Genomic DNA, 12,892 nt, shown 5'->3' with positions numbered 1-12,892 from the left:
TGAATGTCTTACTTAAAGGATCAGTGTGAACGATTTAGTGGCAATCTAGTGGTGAAGTTTCAGGTGGACTCATTCTAGGGTAACAAAACACTTTAAATTCTTATTATATACTTTAATAAAAACATATCTATGAATATTATATTCATATTCTGACAATAGATGGTCCTAAATGTTAAACACTGGACCTTTAAGTATTCAGTTTCTTATAAAAAATGTTATAAAAAAGTACCAGATTGTAACAAGAACACATTGAAAGGATCCAATGTGACATTATATTGCATGGCTTATGTATCGGACACAAACACAAACACAATGTTTGTACATTATGTACAGTATAGAAACTCTTCTGGAGTTGCTGCTGATGTTTCCATTAAAATGTTTATCCTGCTGCATTACACAACAGCACCAACGAGCTCATAGGAATTTGAAAGCAGAAGTGTGGATTTTGGTGTAAATTACAGTTTCAACTGTGTCTGTCTCACCTCCTTCTCTCCATCCAATTATCCCTGTTTCAACTGATTTCCCTTCTGCATACAGGTTTCTAAATGAAGAGGCAGTTCCGCTTTTCCAGTACTTTCTCAAAGCTTCTGTCCCCATTTCACTAGAAAGAAGTCAACATCGATCACAGAAAGCTGTGCAGTAAAAGTCCCCCTCCGAGTCCGACTCTGACTCGAAACAGTCAGAGAAGATACATAAGAACATATTGATAAGACGTATTGTTTGCAGCATAAATGTTTTCTGCATCATATCAGCATTAAAAGAAACCGCAACCTTCGTCCTGAGATCTTCTAAAAGCTTCGTACTTTGCCGGTTACACAAGTAAAATTAAACAATAATGACTATCACAACTTCTGTCATGTTTACGTAGTTTTGACCCTCATATATATCAGTTATAATAACACTGCACTCACAAAAGTAATTGGAGATCTGGGTCGGTCACACAGGGAAAGAAGTCAGCTTAACTATGGAAAGGGTTAGTAAGTCGAAGTTCAGACAGTTTGGGTAATAATTTGACCTTTTTCCTTCGTTTTCTCTTCCAAAAAAGTTTGGTTACCTATTATTTTTATTTTAAAAACATGCCAGATCGTCCAAAAAACAACAAAATACACCGATGTTATCCGTCCTCCTGACACCGCTACAGTTAATGTTCAAATCATGTCATGGTCACTACAATAAACAGTACTGTCTGTTGGCAGTGGATGAATGTAGCTTATTACATTTACTTCAAGTATTTTCTACTATTTCCATTTTCATTGATACTTTATACTGCTACTCCACTACACATCAGCAAAAATATAACAGTACAATATAGTAGTTATATATTGTACTTTTTACTCCACTGACAGCTGTAGTTACTGGTTACATTTCACAGATTCAGATTAATACAAAATATAGTTAATATTAAGCAACAATCAGATAATAAATTATGATGTATTATTATGGATTCAGACACCATTGCACCACTACCCTCCCGATACCTGAACTTTGTACCAATCCAATACGTGTGCGTGATTATCATCTAACAAGCGTATACTAATAAGCCTGTATCGTTGTTGTATGGCCTGGCTCATGTTAAACACTTCCTATCTACTATCCTGGGTAAAAAAGGCGAACGGGACACTGAAATAGTACTCGCAGATACCAAATACCAAATTTCAGGCAGTTTTGGAGGAACTCTAGGATTACTACTTCACCGTAGCGACGATACCACGTTCCCAGATCTCCGTAATCAACTTGATGAGTACAGCGTTATGATAACTCTTCAGAATAATAACTACAACAGTTACGACTAAAGTTGTGATATTTTGGCATTGGCAGCAGTGTGAACGAGTCCAAACTCCTCTACACGATGTTCCTCTCCAGCATGGGTTCCTGGGCCAGAATGCGCTGGAAGCCGAGGCTGCTCAAGTTCAACGTTTGAAAGTTTCCGTCCAGGATCAGCTCTGCCACAGCGCGACCCACCGCGGGCGAGTGCTGCAGGCCGTGGCCGCTGAAACCGGTGGCAAAGTACATGTTGCTGATCAGCGGGTGAATGCCGATGATGCCGTTCTGGTCGAAGGTGTTGTAGTCGTAGAAACCTGCCCAAGCACTGGTCACCTGGGCGAAGGAACAAAGAGAGAACGAGGGCTGAGATACACATCTACTAATCGGTTTTGTGTGGAAAAAATAAAAAAATATTTCTTCTTTGTCCTCTTTTTGAGTTGGCAAAGTATCAAAATCTACTTTTATCTTGTAAAATTATCTCAAAATAATCTTCTCTCTCAGATTAATACTCTGTCGTATTAAATAAAGTGAACTACCATACCTGTAGAACAATTACCAGGCAAATAAGCAATGAAAAACCTCATATATTGACTAATTATTCATTATTAGTAACGTATCCAAACCCTACCTTCAGTTTCTCAAAGGCAGGGACACGATTGGCCAAGTTGGGCCAAATCTTGTCCTCAAAAAACTGGTGGTCCACCTCCAGGTTACTGGTGTCTGGCTCCTCCGCCTGAGGAAAAAAAACACATAAACGTTTTATCTTCATTCATAAAAATAGCGAGAGTAACAGATGTGAACTCTAACACACCTCCTCTGGTGATGTCCCGGCGATGTAGTTCCCTCCTAACCCCTCTCTCCTGAAGTAAACTCCAGAGTAATCAATCAGGAAGGGAGTGTCTAGACCGGGACCATCAGGACAGTGGACGACATACACGTACCTGAAGAAAGAGAGTTGTACAGGTCTCGACTGAAAGTAATACCTTACATTACGTTATGTTCTTACAGTCCTGTGTAAAAGCACTGATTGTGTATCTAATGCAAGAGACTTAATGTTTGTAGCAGCAGTTTTTATCATTAAAACGGTCAAAGTTTTACTCTTGTACTCTTGTATGGAATAAGATACAGGACATTTTTATATCTGCCTGACATGTATTAAATAAAAATATCTATACAAATCAATTAATTCTGAATACAGACGCTTTTTCAAGTCATTATCTCGATTCACGATAATAGAAATTCACCACAATATATAAACTTATAGTTAGTTTATAGTTTAGGAGGGAGGTTGAGCCAGCGGTTGTTTTAGGAGTAATTTAAAACTGATCTTTCATTGTTTCTTCAATTATACGTACAGGCAAACCTATGAAGGCAACGCAAATTTAATCAGCATCACTCAGATAGATAGAGAAATGATCAGATCCCTCATGCGTAGTTGGAAAGAAGTGGAGAGGACGGGGGGTTTCTGAAGCTATTCAACCATCCGACAAGCAGTTCCGATGAAGCATGAAGACAATTTAACTGTCTGGAACTTATAATCTGACATTCATACCCTCTTCACGCAGAGACAAGAAAGGATTCAGGGTTTGAACTTCTCTCTCTTTAGTTCTCTTTTCATGAATCTCAACTATTTGTTTCACTTTTCATGTGACCGAGTGATTCTATGATCGTCTTCCCAGAGAAAGAAAGACTGGAAATATACGACAGCTCAGCTTTTCACCGACCTATGAACTATAAAGACTTCTGCATTTCCGTCGTATAAACCTGCTGTTTTCCAGTAAGAGCCGACCTTAAGTGTGTTTGAGGGTGTTCACGTTCACACTGGGTGAGCAGTGAAACAACTCATACTCACATTTTTACCAGTATGTATAAAAAAGGGGCTACACAGTTCACTGGATCTGGCAGTAATAAAAAAAAAAAATCAAATTAAAGCTTAAAGTCAACACTATAAAGTTTGTCAGATTTCCAATTTACTGGACTACAGAGTCCAATAAAACTGTCAGAATGCTAATGAACTGTATGAGGCCACTGCCAGCCCCTTTCAAAGAAAACTAGGCACTGTGACAGCAACTCGAATGGAAAAATATGCCTCTTTAAGTCAAAGACCGACCTTTTCCGAGGCTCAACGGGCAGTGGAATTCCAGCGATGGTGTCTTTGGGACCGGAGCCAAGTCCCAGCATCGCTGCCAGTTTACCAGAAAAGGCTCCTGCTGCATTCACCACAATGGCACATTCCACCGGCTGGTACACCAGGCTGTTCGGCATCTGCACCTGCTCACACACAAGATGTTATCCCATCGTGTGTGACGATATGCTGCCGTGTCAGTACCACAAAGGAGTTGCTCGAGTAGTATAATTACTAAAAATACTCCATTACAAGTCAAATACCAGCGACTGAAACTGGTTGAACCACGACTACTGCACTTGTCATGGTGGTAAGCTAGACTGATATTGGAATATATCGATACATTTTTACTGTGGCGCAAAATGGCTGCAATTAATAAGGAAAAATAATGCTGGGCTACTTAGAAAATACTCTAAAAGTAACTACAAAACGATAAATATAATAAGTAATAAGTATAAGTATAAATGATAAGTATAATTACTTCAAACATTATTGTTATTATTTAAACTACGCTATCATAGAATTACATTAAAATCAGCATTCTGTATGTTTTGTATGTAAAATCTTTAATTTGTAAAGTGGCTAGTGAGTAAAAAGTACAATATTTCCTTCTAGTATAAAGCATTAAAGGGTAATACTCAAGTACAATTCCCTCAAAACTTACTTTCCACCCCTGGAGTCCTACTTACTTTGACAGATTTTATTCTTGTGCGATCCAGCTGTTCGCCATCAGTGGTCGTCGCCACGGTTGTCGTATGTTTAAAATCTGAAGAAGACAGAAATAGAAACAGTAATAAATCAGCCAGCAGACAGATCAATAAACTCATTCTGCATTCACACTGCGCAGTAACTCAATGTGTGTCCAGTTGTTTTAACGACCTCCTGGATCCACATTGTTCACATACGTTTTATAATCTTCATAAATCAGAAATTGTGTCATTTATTGCATGTCTGTCCGTCCCGTGACTCTTCTTGAGGTTTATTCCATTTTTTCCAGAGTTTGGGGCTTTTTAGATAAAAAATGACTTGACAATTAAATACAATTCAAATTACTGCTACAAATGACCAGTTGTAAAATGATACTGTTGCCTTGGTATAAGTGTTAACATAAACTGCTAAATCAAACTGCTAAAATATTTATTCTATATTTAGGATTTAAAAATGCTCCAGAGGTTTCTTAAGTTGGTTTTCCAACCTTTTTCCTGAAGAGACCCTTTTTCTATCATTGAATAAACTGATTAAGTGACATATCTTATGGATATTTTTATATTATATTCGATACATGAATACATACAACTGATAAACTGAGATATACCAGATATTTAACTCAATAACTGCAGGAAGTTTGAGTAAAACTAGTGATGTGGATGAATTTTGAGCAGATTATTTCCTGTGAATATTGATCAGACATGAGTTTTCCTGATAATTTTAGCAGCTTTTTATACAATTATCTGTCTGTACGATGTATTTTCTTTATTTTTTAACAATCATACAGACTTAACAGGCTTATTTCTTCTCCCAAATACTTAGCCACTTGTTCTATTAGCTCTTCGGTTGTTTTAACTGCGTACCTTTGAGCTTGTTTCAGGCTTCCACAGCCCTTTAAATAAATACATCAACCATATTAATTTAGTTTTCTTTACTGTGTATATTCTGTAACAGCGAGTTTGCATCAGGACGCCACAACAAACCTGTAACTTCTCCATAGCACGGAATGACTCCCATAGAGATGGCTTTCCTTCTGAAGGCGTTCAGCAGGGTCCAGGGGTCAAACCAGCCCTCGTTCTCCAACCCTGGAAGGCAGGTTGATACGTTACATTTTCATTTGTGCAAACGCCATCCATCAACACTGAGACACACCGGGGTTGTTGAGGGTCAACAACAATCCTTTATATATTTACCCACAATACCCTCTCACCAGTGGGGGGAATGTAGTATATTTATTCAAGTACTTAAATGTACAGTGTGTAATTTCTGCCACTAGGGGGGTCTCTCATATCAAAACAATAACAAAAGAGAAGGAGCGTGGGATCATGGGAGTTGTTGTCTTTTCCAGCACTGCCATCACTGCAGTCAGTTTGTGTTCATCAGGAGGTTTCTACCAGGAGCCGAATTACCCGCAGAGGTCTCCTCCTCTCCAAAACAAACAGACCCGCTGATTAAAACCAGTAAAAACACTGAATGAAGCAGTTCCACCTTAAAAATCTGTGTTTCTTTGATGCTGTTTGGCTGCGACTCGAGCTGCTGCTAACGTTAGCTCAGCTTGTTTCTCTGATAACTTAAGATCCAGACGTCTGATGACTAAAATACTTCATTTAGTTCAAACATAAAGTTAAAAACCACCAAGATCTAAACAGTGTATCTTAAAAATGTGGCTAAAAACTGGAGAAAAAGTTAATTTATGACAACCACAATGCATTAAGGGGATGTGACACGTGACATGTGATGTGATTTCTCTAGTGAACATTGTTGGAAACATCTGGAACTAGGTTTCTATTGTTTGTAGACATGTTAAAGCGTAACTGTAACCAATTATATCTTATATAATATCTTGCGTATGTTCTGCACTCACCATACGAAGCGAGCACGACACCCTCTGTGTTTATCCACGGAAATTTCTCCTTCAGTTGTGTCGGAGAGAGAAGTGCAACCTGGGCTCCAGCTTCTCTACAGCAGAATCACAAAGTAAGAAAACTGACTGACAAACACTTTTCTGATATCACACAGCGCCGCTGAACGACTGTCACCTCTGGGTTTTGTAGTTCTCCTCCATGATGTGAGCCACGTCCTCGCTGGCCAGGAAGAGGTACCCCGAATGGTTGAACTGCAGGTCCACCGGTTCGTCCAACGTGGCGAGGTGTTCCTGGGAGGACACCGAGGTGAGACAGTCACTTAACGCTCATTTACACACGCAGATAATCTCTTTAAAGGTTAGAAAAACAAACAAACAACAGGGCTACAGCTCATAAATACAGTATGCACTCTGCCTGTAGGTCACACGTTTGTCCTCAGAGTGGCGCCAGAGGAAAGACAATATGCTCATTAAAGGAATAGCCTTATATTAATATTTTCTCTCTGCCAGAAAGTAAAGTTGATTCATAAACCAACAGACGCTGACCAAAGCGTTTTACAAAGGAGAAATAAAACATAAAAAGGGGATAAAATCCTATCATAACACAAACAACATTTGCAAAAACATAAAAAAACTAAATATAAATGTATAGAAATATATCTTTGTTCTATAATTATGAGCTTAAAGAAAAGAAATAGGTCTTTAAACAGGTTTTAATGGGTGTTAATGGAGGTGGAATAAGGGCGTTTTCAACTGTGCTGGACTGCGTTATAATATAAAAGCAGGACACCGTAATATTACTGACTGAATGGTGTTTCAGATCTCTCGCTGTGTTAATTAACGACCTCTGTTATAAAAGGTACAAAGGCACAAAAAGATCAAACCTGGTCAAACATCAGCTGGCACACACACACACACAAGCTGCTCCGGCTCAAATATTAACATAAGACGCGTGTCACGGTGACACCGAATGAATCGAAGGCTCGTCATTCATTGCCAGCGAGCCAGAGCGAGTACTCTGTACGAAACAGCACGGTGACCTACGTTGATGTTCCTCATGAAGTCTGCCGAGGCCAGGGAGAGGTGGATGTTCTCAGGCAGGGAGAACTGCTGTCGGATCCCCCCAGCGGAGAGCACGGTGGAGGCCTGGGAGTACTGGTTAATAACAGTTAATAACAGTTAATAACAGTTAATAACAGGTTAATAACAGTTAATAAACAACTGTGTAGAAGCACCATCATGCTGCTCATCACTCTCGTCTGCCACCTTTAACAGACCCTTCTCCTGAATGTCAGCCTTCATTTCTCTCAGCTACTAACGGCTGCAAGTATTATTTAAGAAGGGAATTACTTTCTGTATTATTTGTTCTGGGTGTGCCCCTGATATTTCCTTCTTACAGGGTCGATGTGGTAACAGAGATCACATCAAGTAAGGAGTAAGGAGTCTCCAACAGTCCTTGAATGGAGAGAAACAGTTCAGGAAATGAATGTTAAAGAACACTTAAATGTAACCCACTCTTTTTTTATTCCCTTTTCTATTTATTTCATCTTTAAACCTACTCGTTGTTTAAAAAAGTCAAGTCAAGTTTGGTAATTATTTGGTGTTTTACAGTCTCATCCACTCATTAAATCACTGTTGTTGCCACTTTATTAAAACACTAATAGAGAACAACTTACATCTTGAAATACCAGCTGGTTTTTGGGGCGAGTGTTGGCCTGTTAGACCTATATTCGTATGTTTTGGCCACGCTCACATCAATCAGTCATTATAATACATAATTCATTACAGGCTCTCACCGTTGGGTCCTTCTCCACCACAACAACTTTCACCACATCTCGCGCACTCTCCTTCTGCTTCAGCCAGTAGGCGATGGACCAGCCCATCACGCCGCCTCCTACGATCACAATGTCGGCCCTCTCCGGCGGGAGGTTGGGGTACTGAAGAATGGGGCTCCAGCTGCTCCCCGGCAGAGCGTCCGACGCCTTCTTCCTAAAGGCTGCCAGCTGAGCTTCCAGGTCTGGATGCACAAACAAACAGCAGAAACTTTACTCTTGTTCATCTGCAGATGTTCATCACCAGATGTTGACTCACAGCTTCAAAAACTCAAGAAGAATACCTGGTTTTGAATATCATAATGTTAAGTTTGGAATTTTTAAGCGAAACATTTTTATGTAATAATATTGTTATTAAAAGGTAAATGTTACATTCAGTTGCTCCAAGCTTTGTGGCATTTATGAATGATTATTATGCATTATATCTTAATTAAGCCACTTTTAAGTTATATTTTAGATGTTTTTTGCTTGTTTCTTTATTTTGTTTTGTATTTGTTTATTCGTTTTTACATTTTATTGCCCTTTTCTGTTCATATATGCTGCTTGGATTGATTTATTGTTAGGTATGCTTAGCATCCATATCCACTGATGATTTGTTACATAAAGAAGCTTAATACAGTTTAAAAAAACAAACAAACTTCCAACTCAAGATATTTTCTGAAACTTTAGCAACCACTTTACAATTCGGCATACATTGCAATCACATATTAAAAACTATTTATCATAGCTAACCTCTTATCAAATCATATTGTAACGATCGTGTGTTGGGAGTACAATTGTAAAAGTTTATATTTTGGAAAAAAATATATTGTTTGGAAGATTGCATGCATGCCGAATTGTAGAGAGGCTTTTAATATGTCACCACAGAGTTTCAACTGTGACATACGAGCTGCGTACATTTGCACAAAAACAAATCACTCAATAATTTACAGATTTCTGAACGTACACTTGTTTTTCTCGCAGGAAGCAGCAACAAAAAGCAGCACATTTGCCTTTAATGTTCACCCACCTTTCACGAAGTCATTTCGCAGAGGTGTGCCTGTACTCAGGCTTCGACCTAAATGTCCAGACACCCATGTGTGCCCAGGTGTCACCCGTCTGCAGGACAGCAACCCAGAACCCGTCCGCACCTTCGCATGCAGCCTGCGCCAAGCTGACATTGCTGCGGAAGCAAGCTAAAGCCAGATAGCTCGCTTTCTGTTGTGTTAGTCGGTTAAGTATGAACAGTAAAAAGTAAACAAAGAGTAAAAGAAACAAGACAACAGCGAACAAACTCGCGTTGTCTGCTCTTAAAGCGAGTGCAGTCCAATGTTGTAATGTGACAGGGAGGTCAACTTCAAACCTGAGTCCATGTTGACAACACCGGAAGAGACGCTCTTCTCTTTCACAATAAAAGCACACCTGTCTGTCTTCCTTTTTTAATAGATAGATGTTTATATTGTTTATCTTGTACTGTATCTTTTTCTTTATACTCCTTCTATTTTTTTACACTGTTTTCTGTAAAAAGTGCTGAACTTTAATTCAATTTCCTTGCGGGAAGGTACATCCCAAAAGGATCAATAAAGAGAAGTTAAGTCTAAGATAGATAGATAGATAGATAGATAGATTATCTACAGAGCGAGCAAGTAATTGGATGTTTATAAGCGGACCAAAGGGATTTTGGTGAAATGTGCAACGTTAAATTATTATTAGTCTTGATTTTACATTTTAAAAGAAAACATTTTATAGCATTTTTCACTTTGTGGCCAAAACCCCTCCACTAAATAATTATATATTTCTAACATATCTTGACATCCCATCTTGAGACTGTCTAAATAATAAGAAAAACAATGGAAATATCTTTTTTTCTATCCTTGACAAAGTCATATATGTTGTATTTTTTATAAATGTATCATAATTCAAATTACTACACCATTTTTACAGCCCTATATATACATACAGTATGTGGCAACCTGTGTATGCAAGTATCTAACTAGGACATTCATATTTTATTTTGAAAACTGCTCAGGAAGCCTTTATTAGGTTCTTTCAAACTTGATGCTGATTCATAAGGGAGGCAGTGGCTCATCATGTGACCATATAAAGCCAATCAGAGCAGTGGAACAACACAGGGTTCAATTTCATTTTCCACTCCATATAATTTACTGCAAAACAAGAGAGAGAGAAAAAATGCTTTCTTACATTTTGCTGTAGCTGTTTTATTGTTTGTCCGGTATTAAAATGTGTTTGGTTGATAATAACGTCGAAATAAAACCTTAAATAAATGCTTCTTTTACTAAATTACAACTTTATATCTTGTAAATTTAGTCAATCACATAATAAAAAATATACTAACCACATATAATGTTGGGTTATTGCTGCATTCTCAGTCCTGTTTTCTATTTGTTTACATGATCATGTGTCAATATTTTAAACAGCACTTACAGCCAAACACGAGGTTTCCTTCTTTCTCTTGCTTTGCCTTTTTGATTTGTCGTTACCTGCTGCAGGTGTTGTCTTGCAGAAAATATTTTAAACATGACGACAAAATCAACTGGAGGTTATTTTAGTTTAAACACACACAAACAAGTTATTCAAGTTTGCATTGAGATGTTTGGCATGCAGCGAATTATCCAGTATTTGTTGGATGTGAAAGGGATTTGTTGCAACATTGAATGACGTGTTGATTCCTCTTGAAGGCGTGAGCGTTACAGACAGTCTGATCAGATATGATCAAAGAAATACAATCAATAAACAAAGCACGGCAGGATTCAGACTGCTGATGCACCTGTAGAGCAGTGATTTCAGAACCAGGTGTACGTGTACCTCAGGGTACTGTTGTATATATCCACTCACTGAGTCCACTGTAACATCTGAACACCAGCTTTTGCAAAAACTTAATTAATACGCGAGCAGATGAAGTTGAGACAGTTATAGCTAAAAGTAACCTACACAATAACAATTGAAATATTTAACGTTAGCTATAAGTAATGGATAAACTGTTGGATAGTTACCCTAACATTAAAAGTATTTAGTGTACAGACATGAGAGTGTAAATAGAAATATTTCCCAAAATGTCATATTGTTCCTTTAAGGTCACGCTTTAAGCGACTTAAGAAAGTCCTTAAATTAATGTTATATGTTGCATATTTCTAAACTAATCTGTTAAATTAAGACACACACTGTAAATCTGAGGTTACATTAAGAACTGTTTGCATTCAGAACAGGAGGTTTATTAGTTAACAGGTAGTTTAACGTCAGTATCACCTGATGCAACAAACACAATGTGGACCTTTAGATCTGTTTTCCTTTTTGCATGGCACATACAGCTGTGAGCTTATCACTATTATTTGTCTGACAATCATAAACTAATGTAAATGTCACAGACCAGATGCCTGACATCATCTCCTTCAAACCGCCTCAGACCGGACCTGATTTGTTCTGTCGTTGCCCTTTTTAAACAGTTCTGGCTACCCACATTTCTTTGTATGTGTTCCTCTAATTATGCCCCGACTTCCTCCCGGCCTGCCTGTTATTGTGCTGGCATCCTGGTTCACTTTCAAAGACAGATAAGAGCGTAAGAAGGTAGCTTTTAAAAAACCCACTAATATAGTCCTGCTGGGGTCATAAACTATCCACAGCTCAGTTACTTTTAACTTTAGCTGACTGTTTCAGCCTTTTAGTTTCTGTTTGAGTAACAAAATCTGCCTACCAGCACCTCTAAAAACGAATTAATCCGTTATATCACGTTTGTTTAATCTTTGCTATAAAAAAACATGTGTTTTATTTTAAGGGGGGGTTATTTTTTGACCACTAACTCTCTGGAGTCTCAACTGGTTCCTGATTTTTGACTTTGAGTTAATTCAGCTTGTCACTGCTACTGAATAATGGACCATAAAGTAAAAAAAATCTAAATTATGACTATTCAAGTGTGTGGTTGAGAGAAAATGTCATAGGAAAGGCAGCTTTTTCTGCATTTACCACACGTTTGAGCCCAAATATTTGTGGTTAATGAACCAGAAAATGATAGAAAAATGGGATTTTAATGTTAAAATTTGTAGTTTTTGGTCTGGATCTTTGGCAAAGACGTTTTGAATCCACACTGTTGTGATCTGCAATGTGTTACAAGAGAAAAAAAGACCAGGTTTAATAAGTGTGACTGACAATATACACAAGAGAATCACATAAATATAAATAAATATATTGATCCACGTTTGTAGAGAGGACATGGCCACTAGAGGGCTCCCTGTCAAAAGTTTATAATGAGAAGATAAATAGATCCCACATTCTAGTCTGCAATACTTACATTATATTATTTCTACATAAAATAATAAAACCACTAAAATCACCTGTCGCCTTATATTCAGCTCTTTATACTTTCTAGTTTTGGATGAATGCCACACTTCTCATCGCCTATTTTTACCTCCATGGCTAATTTACATTTATTGTGGGAACGTTTCCAACTTCCCCTTTTACACTTTGCATTATATTCTGACAATAAGTCCACCGTTGGCTTTCCTGTTACAGCTCAATTTCTCTATGTAATAAATGACTGCATTTAGAAGACAAAGAAGGATGTGGTGTAGTTTTAAAAGGACAGTAGTAAGTCTCTTTTGATCT

The 12,892-nt window shown here is 38.0% G+C and overlaps 1 protein-coding gene across 2 annotated transcripts; it reads right to left on the bottom strand.

Moving 5' to 3' along the window:
- Positions 1-236: 236 nt before the first annotated feature.
- On the bottom strand, positions 237-9,667 carry foxred1 (FAD-dependent oxidoreductase domain containing 1). 2 transcript variants are annotated; one of them, XM_035666313.1, is made up of 11 exons: positions 9,636-9,667; positions 8,258-8,478; positions 7,506-7,616; positions 6,637-6,752; positions 6,462-6,556; positions 5,581-5,682; positions 4,579-4,655; positions 3,875-4,035; positions 2,576-2,705; positions 2,393-2,497; positions 237-2,097 (listed from the first exon to the last, which is right to left on the bottom strand). In XM_035666313.1, exons 1-11 carry the CDS (start codon positions 9,643-9,645, stop codon positions 1,843-1,845), a joined length of 1,383 nt encoding a protein of 460 aa, XP_035522206.1. In that variant the 5' UTR covers positions 9,646-9,667; the 3' UTR covers positions 237-1,842. The 2 variants fall into 2 exon arrangements, with proteins under 2 accessions (XP_035522206.1, XP_035522204.1); XM_035666311.1 differs by lacking the exon at positions 9,636-9,667 and adding an exon at positions 9,303-9,629.
- Positions 9,668-12,892: the final 3,225 nt, after the last annotated feature.

This window comes from Morone saxatilis, unplaced genomic scaffold, assembly GCF_004916995.1.
Source record: "Morone saxatilis isolate NCDOM2014 unplaced genomic scaffold, NCSU_SB_2.0 Contig20, whole genome shotgun sequence".
NCBI classification, from domain to species: Eukaryota; Metazoa; Chordata; class Actinopteri; family Moronidae; genus Morone; species Morone saxatilis.
Note: the sequence above shows the minus strand (reverse complement) of the source record. Positions and strands in the feature narration are given on the sequence as shown.

Bases quoted from the DNA above. Each gene is read 5' to 3' on its own strand.
- foxred1 (XM_035666311.1), bottom strand. From the start codon at position 9,453: ATGTCAGCTTGGCGCAGGCTGCATGCGAAGGTGCGGACGGGTTCTGGG. The intron at 6,557-6,636 runs GTGACAGTCGTT...ATTCTGCTGTAG, and splicing joins GAGAACTACAAAACCCAGAG to AGAAGCTGGAGCCCAGGTTG. The intron at 2,706-3,874 runs GTCGGTCTTTGA...CTCTTTCTTCAG, and splicing joins CCCGTTGAGCCTCGGAAAAG to GTACGTGTATGTCGTCCACT.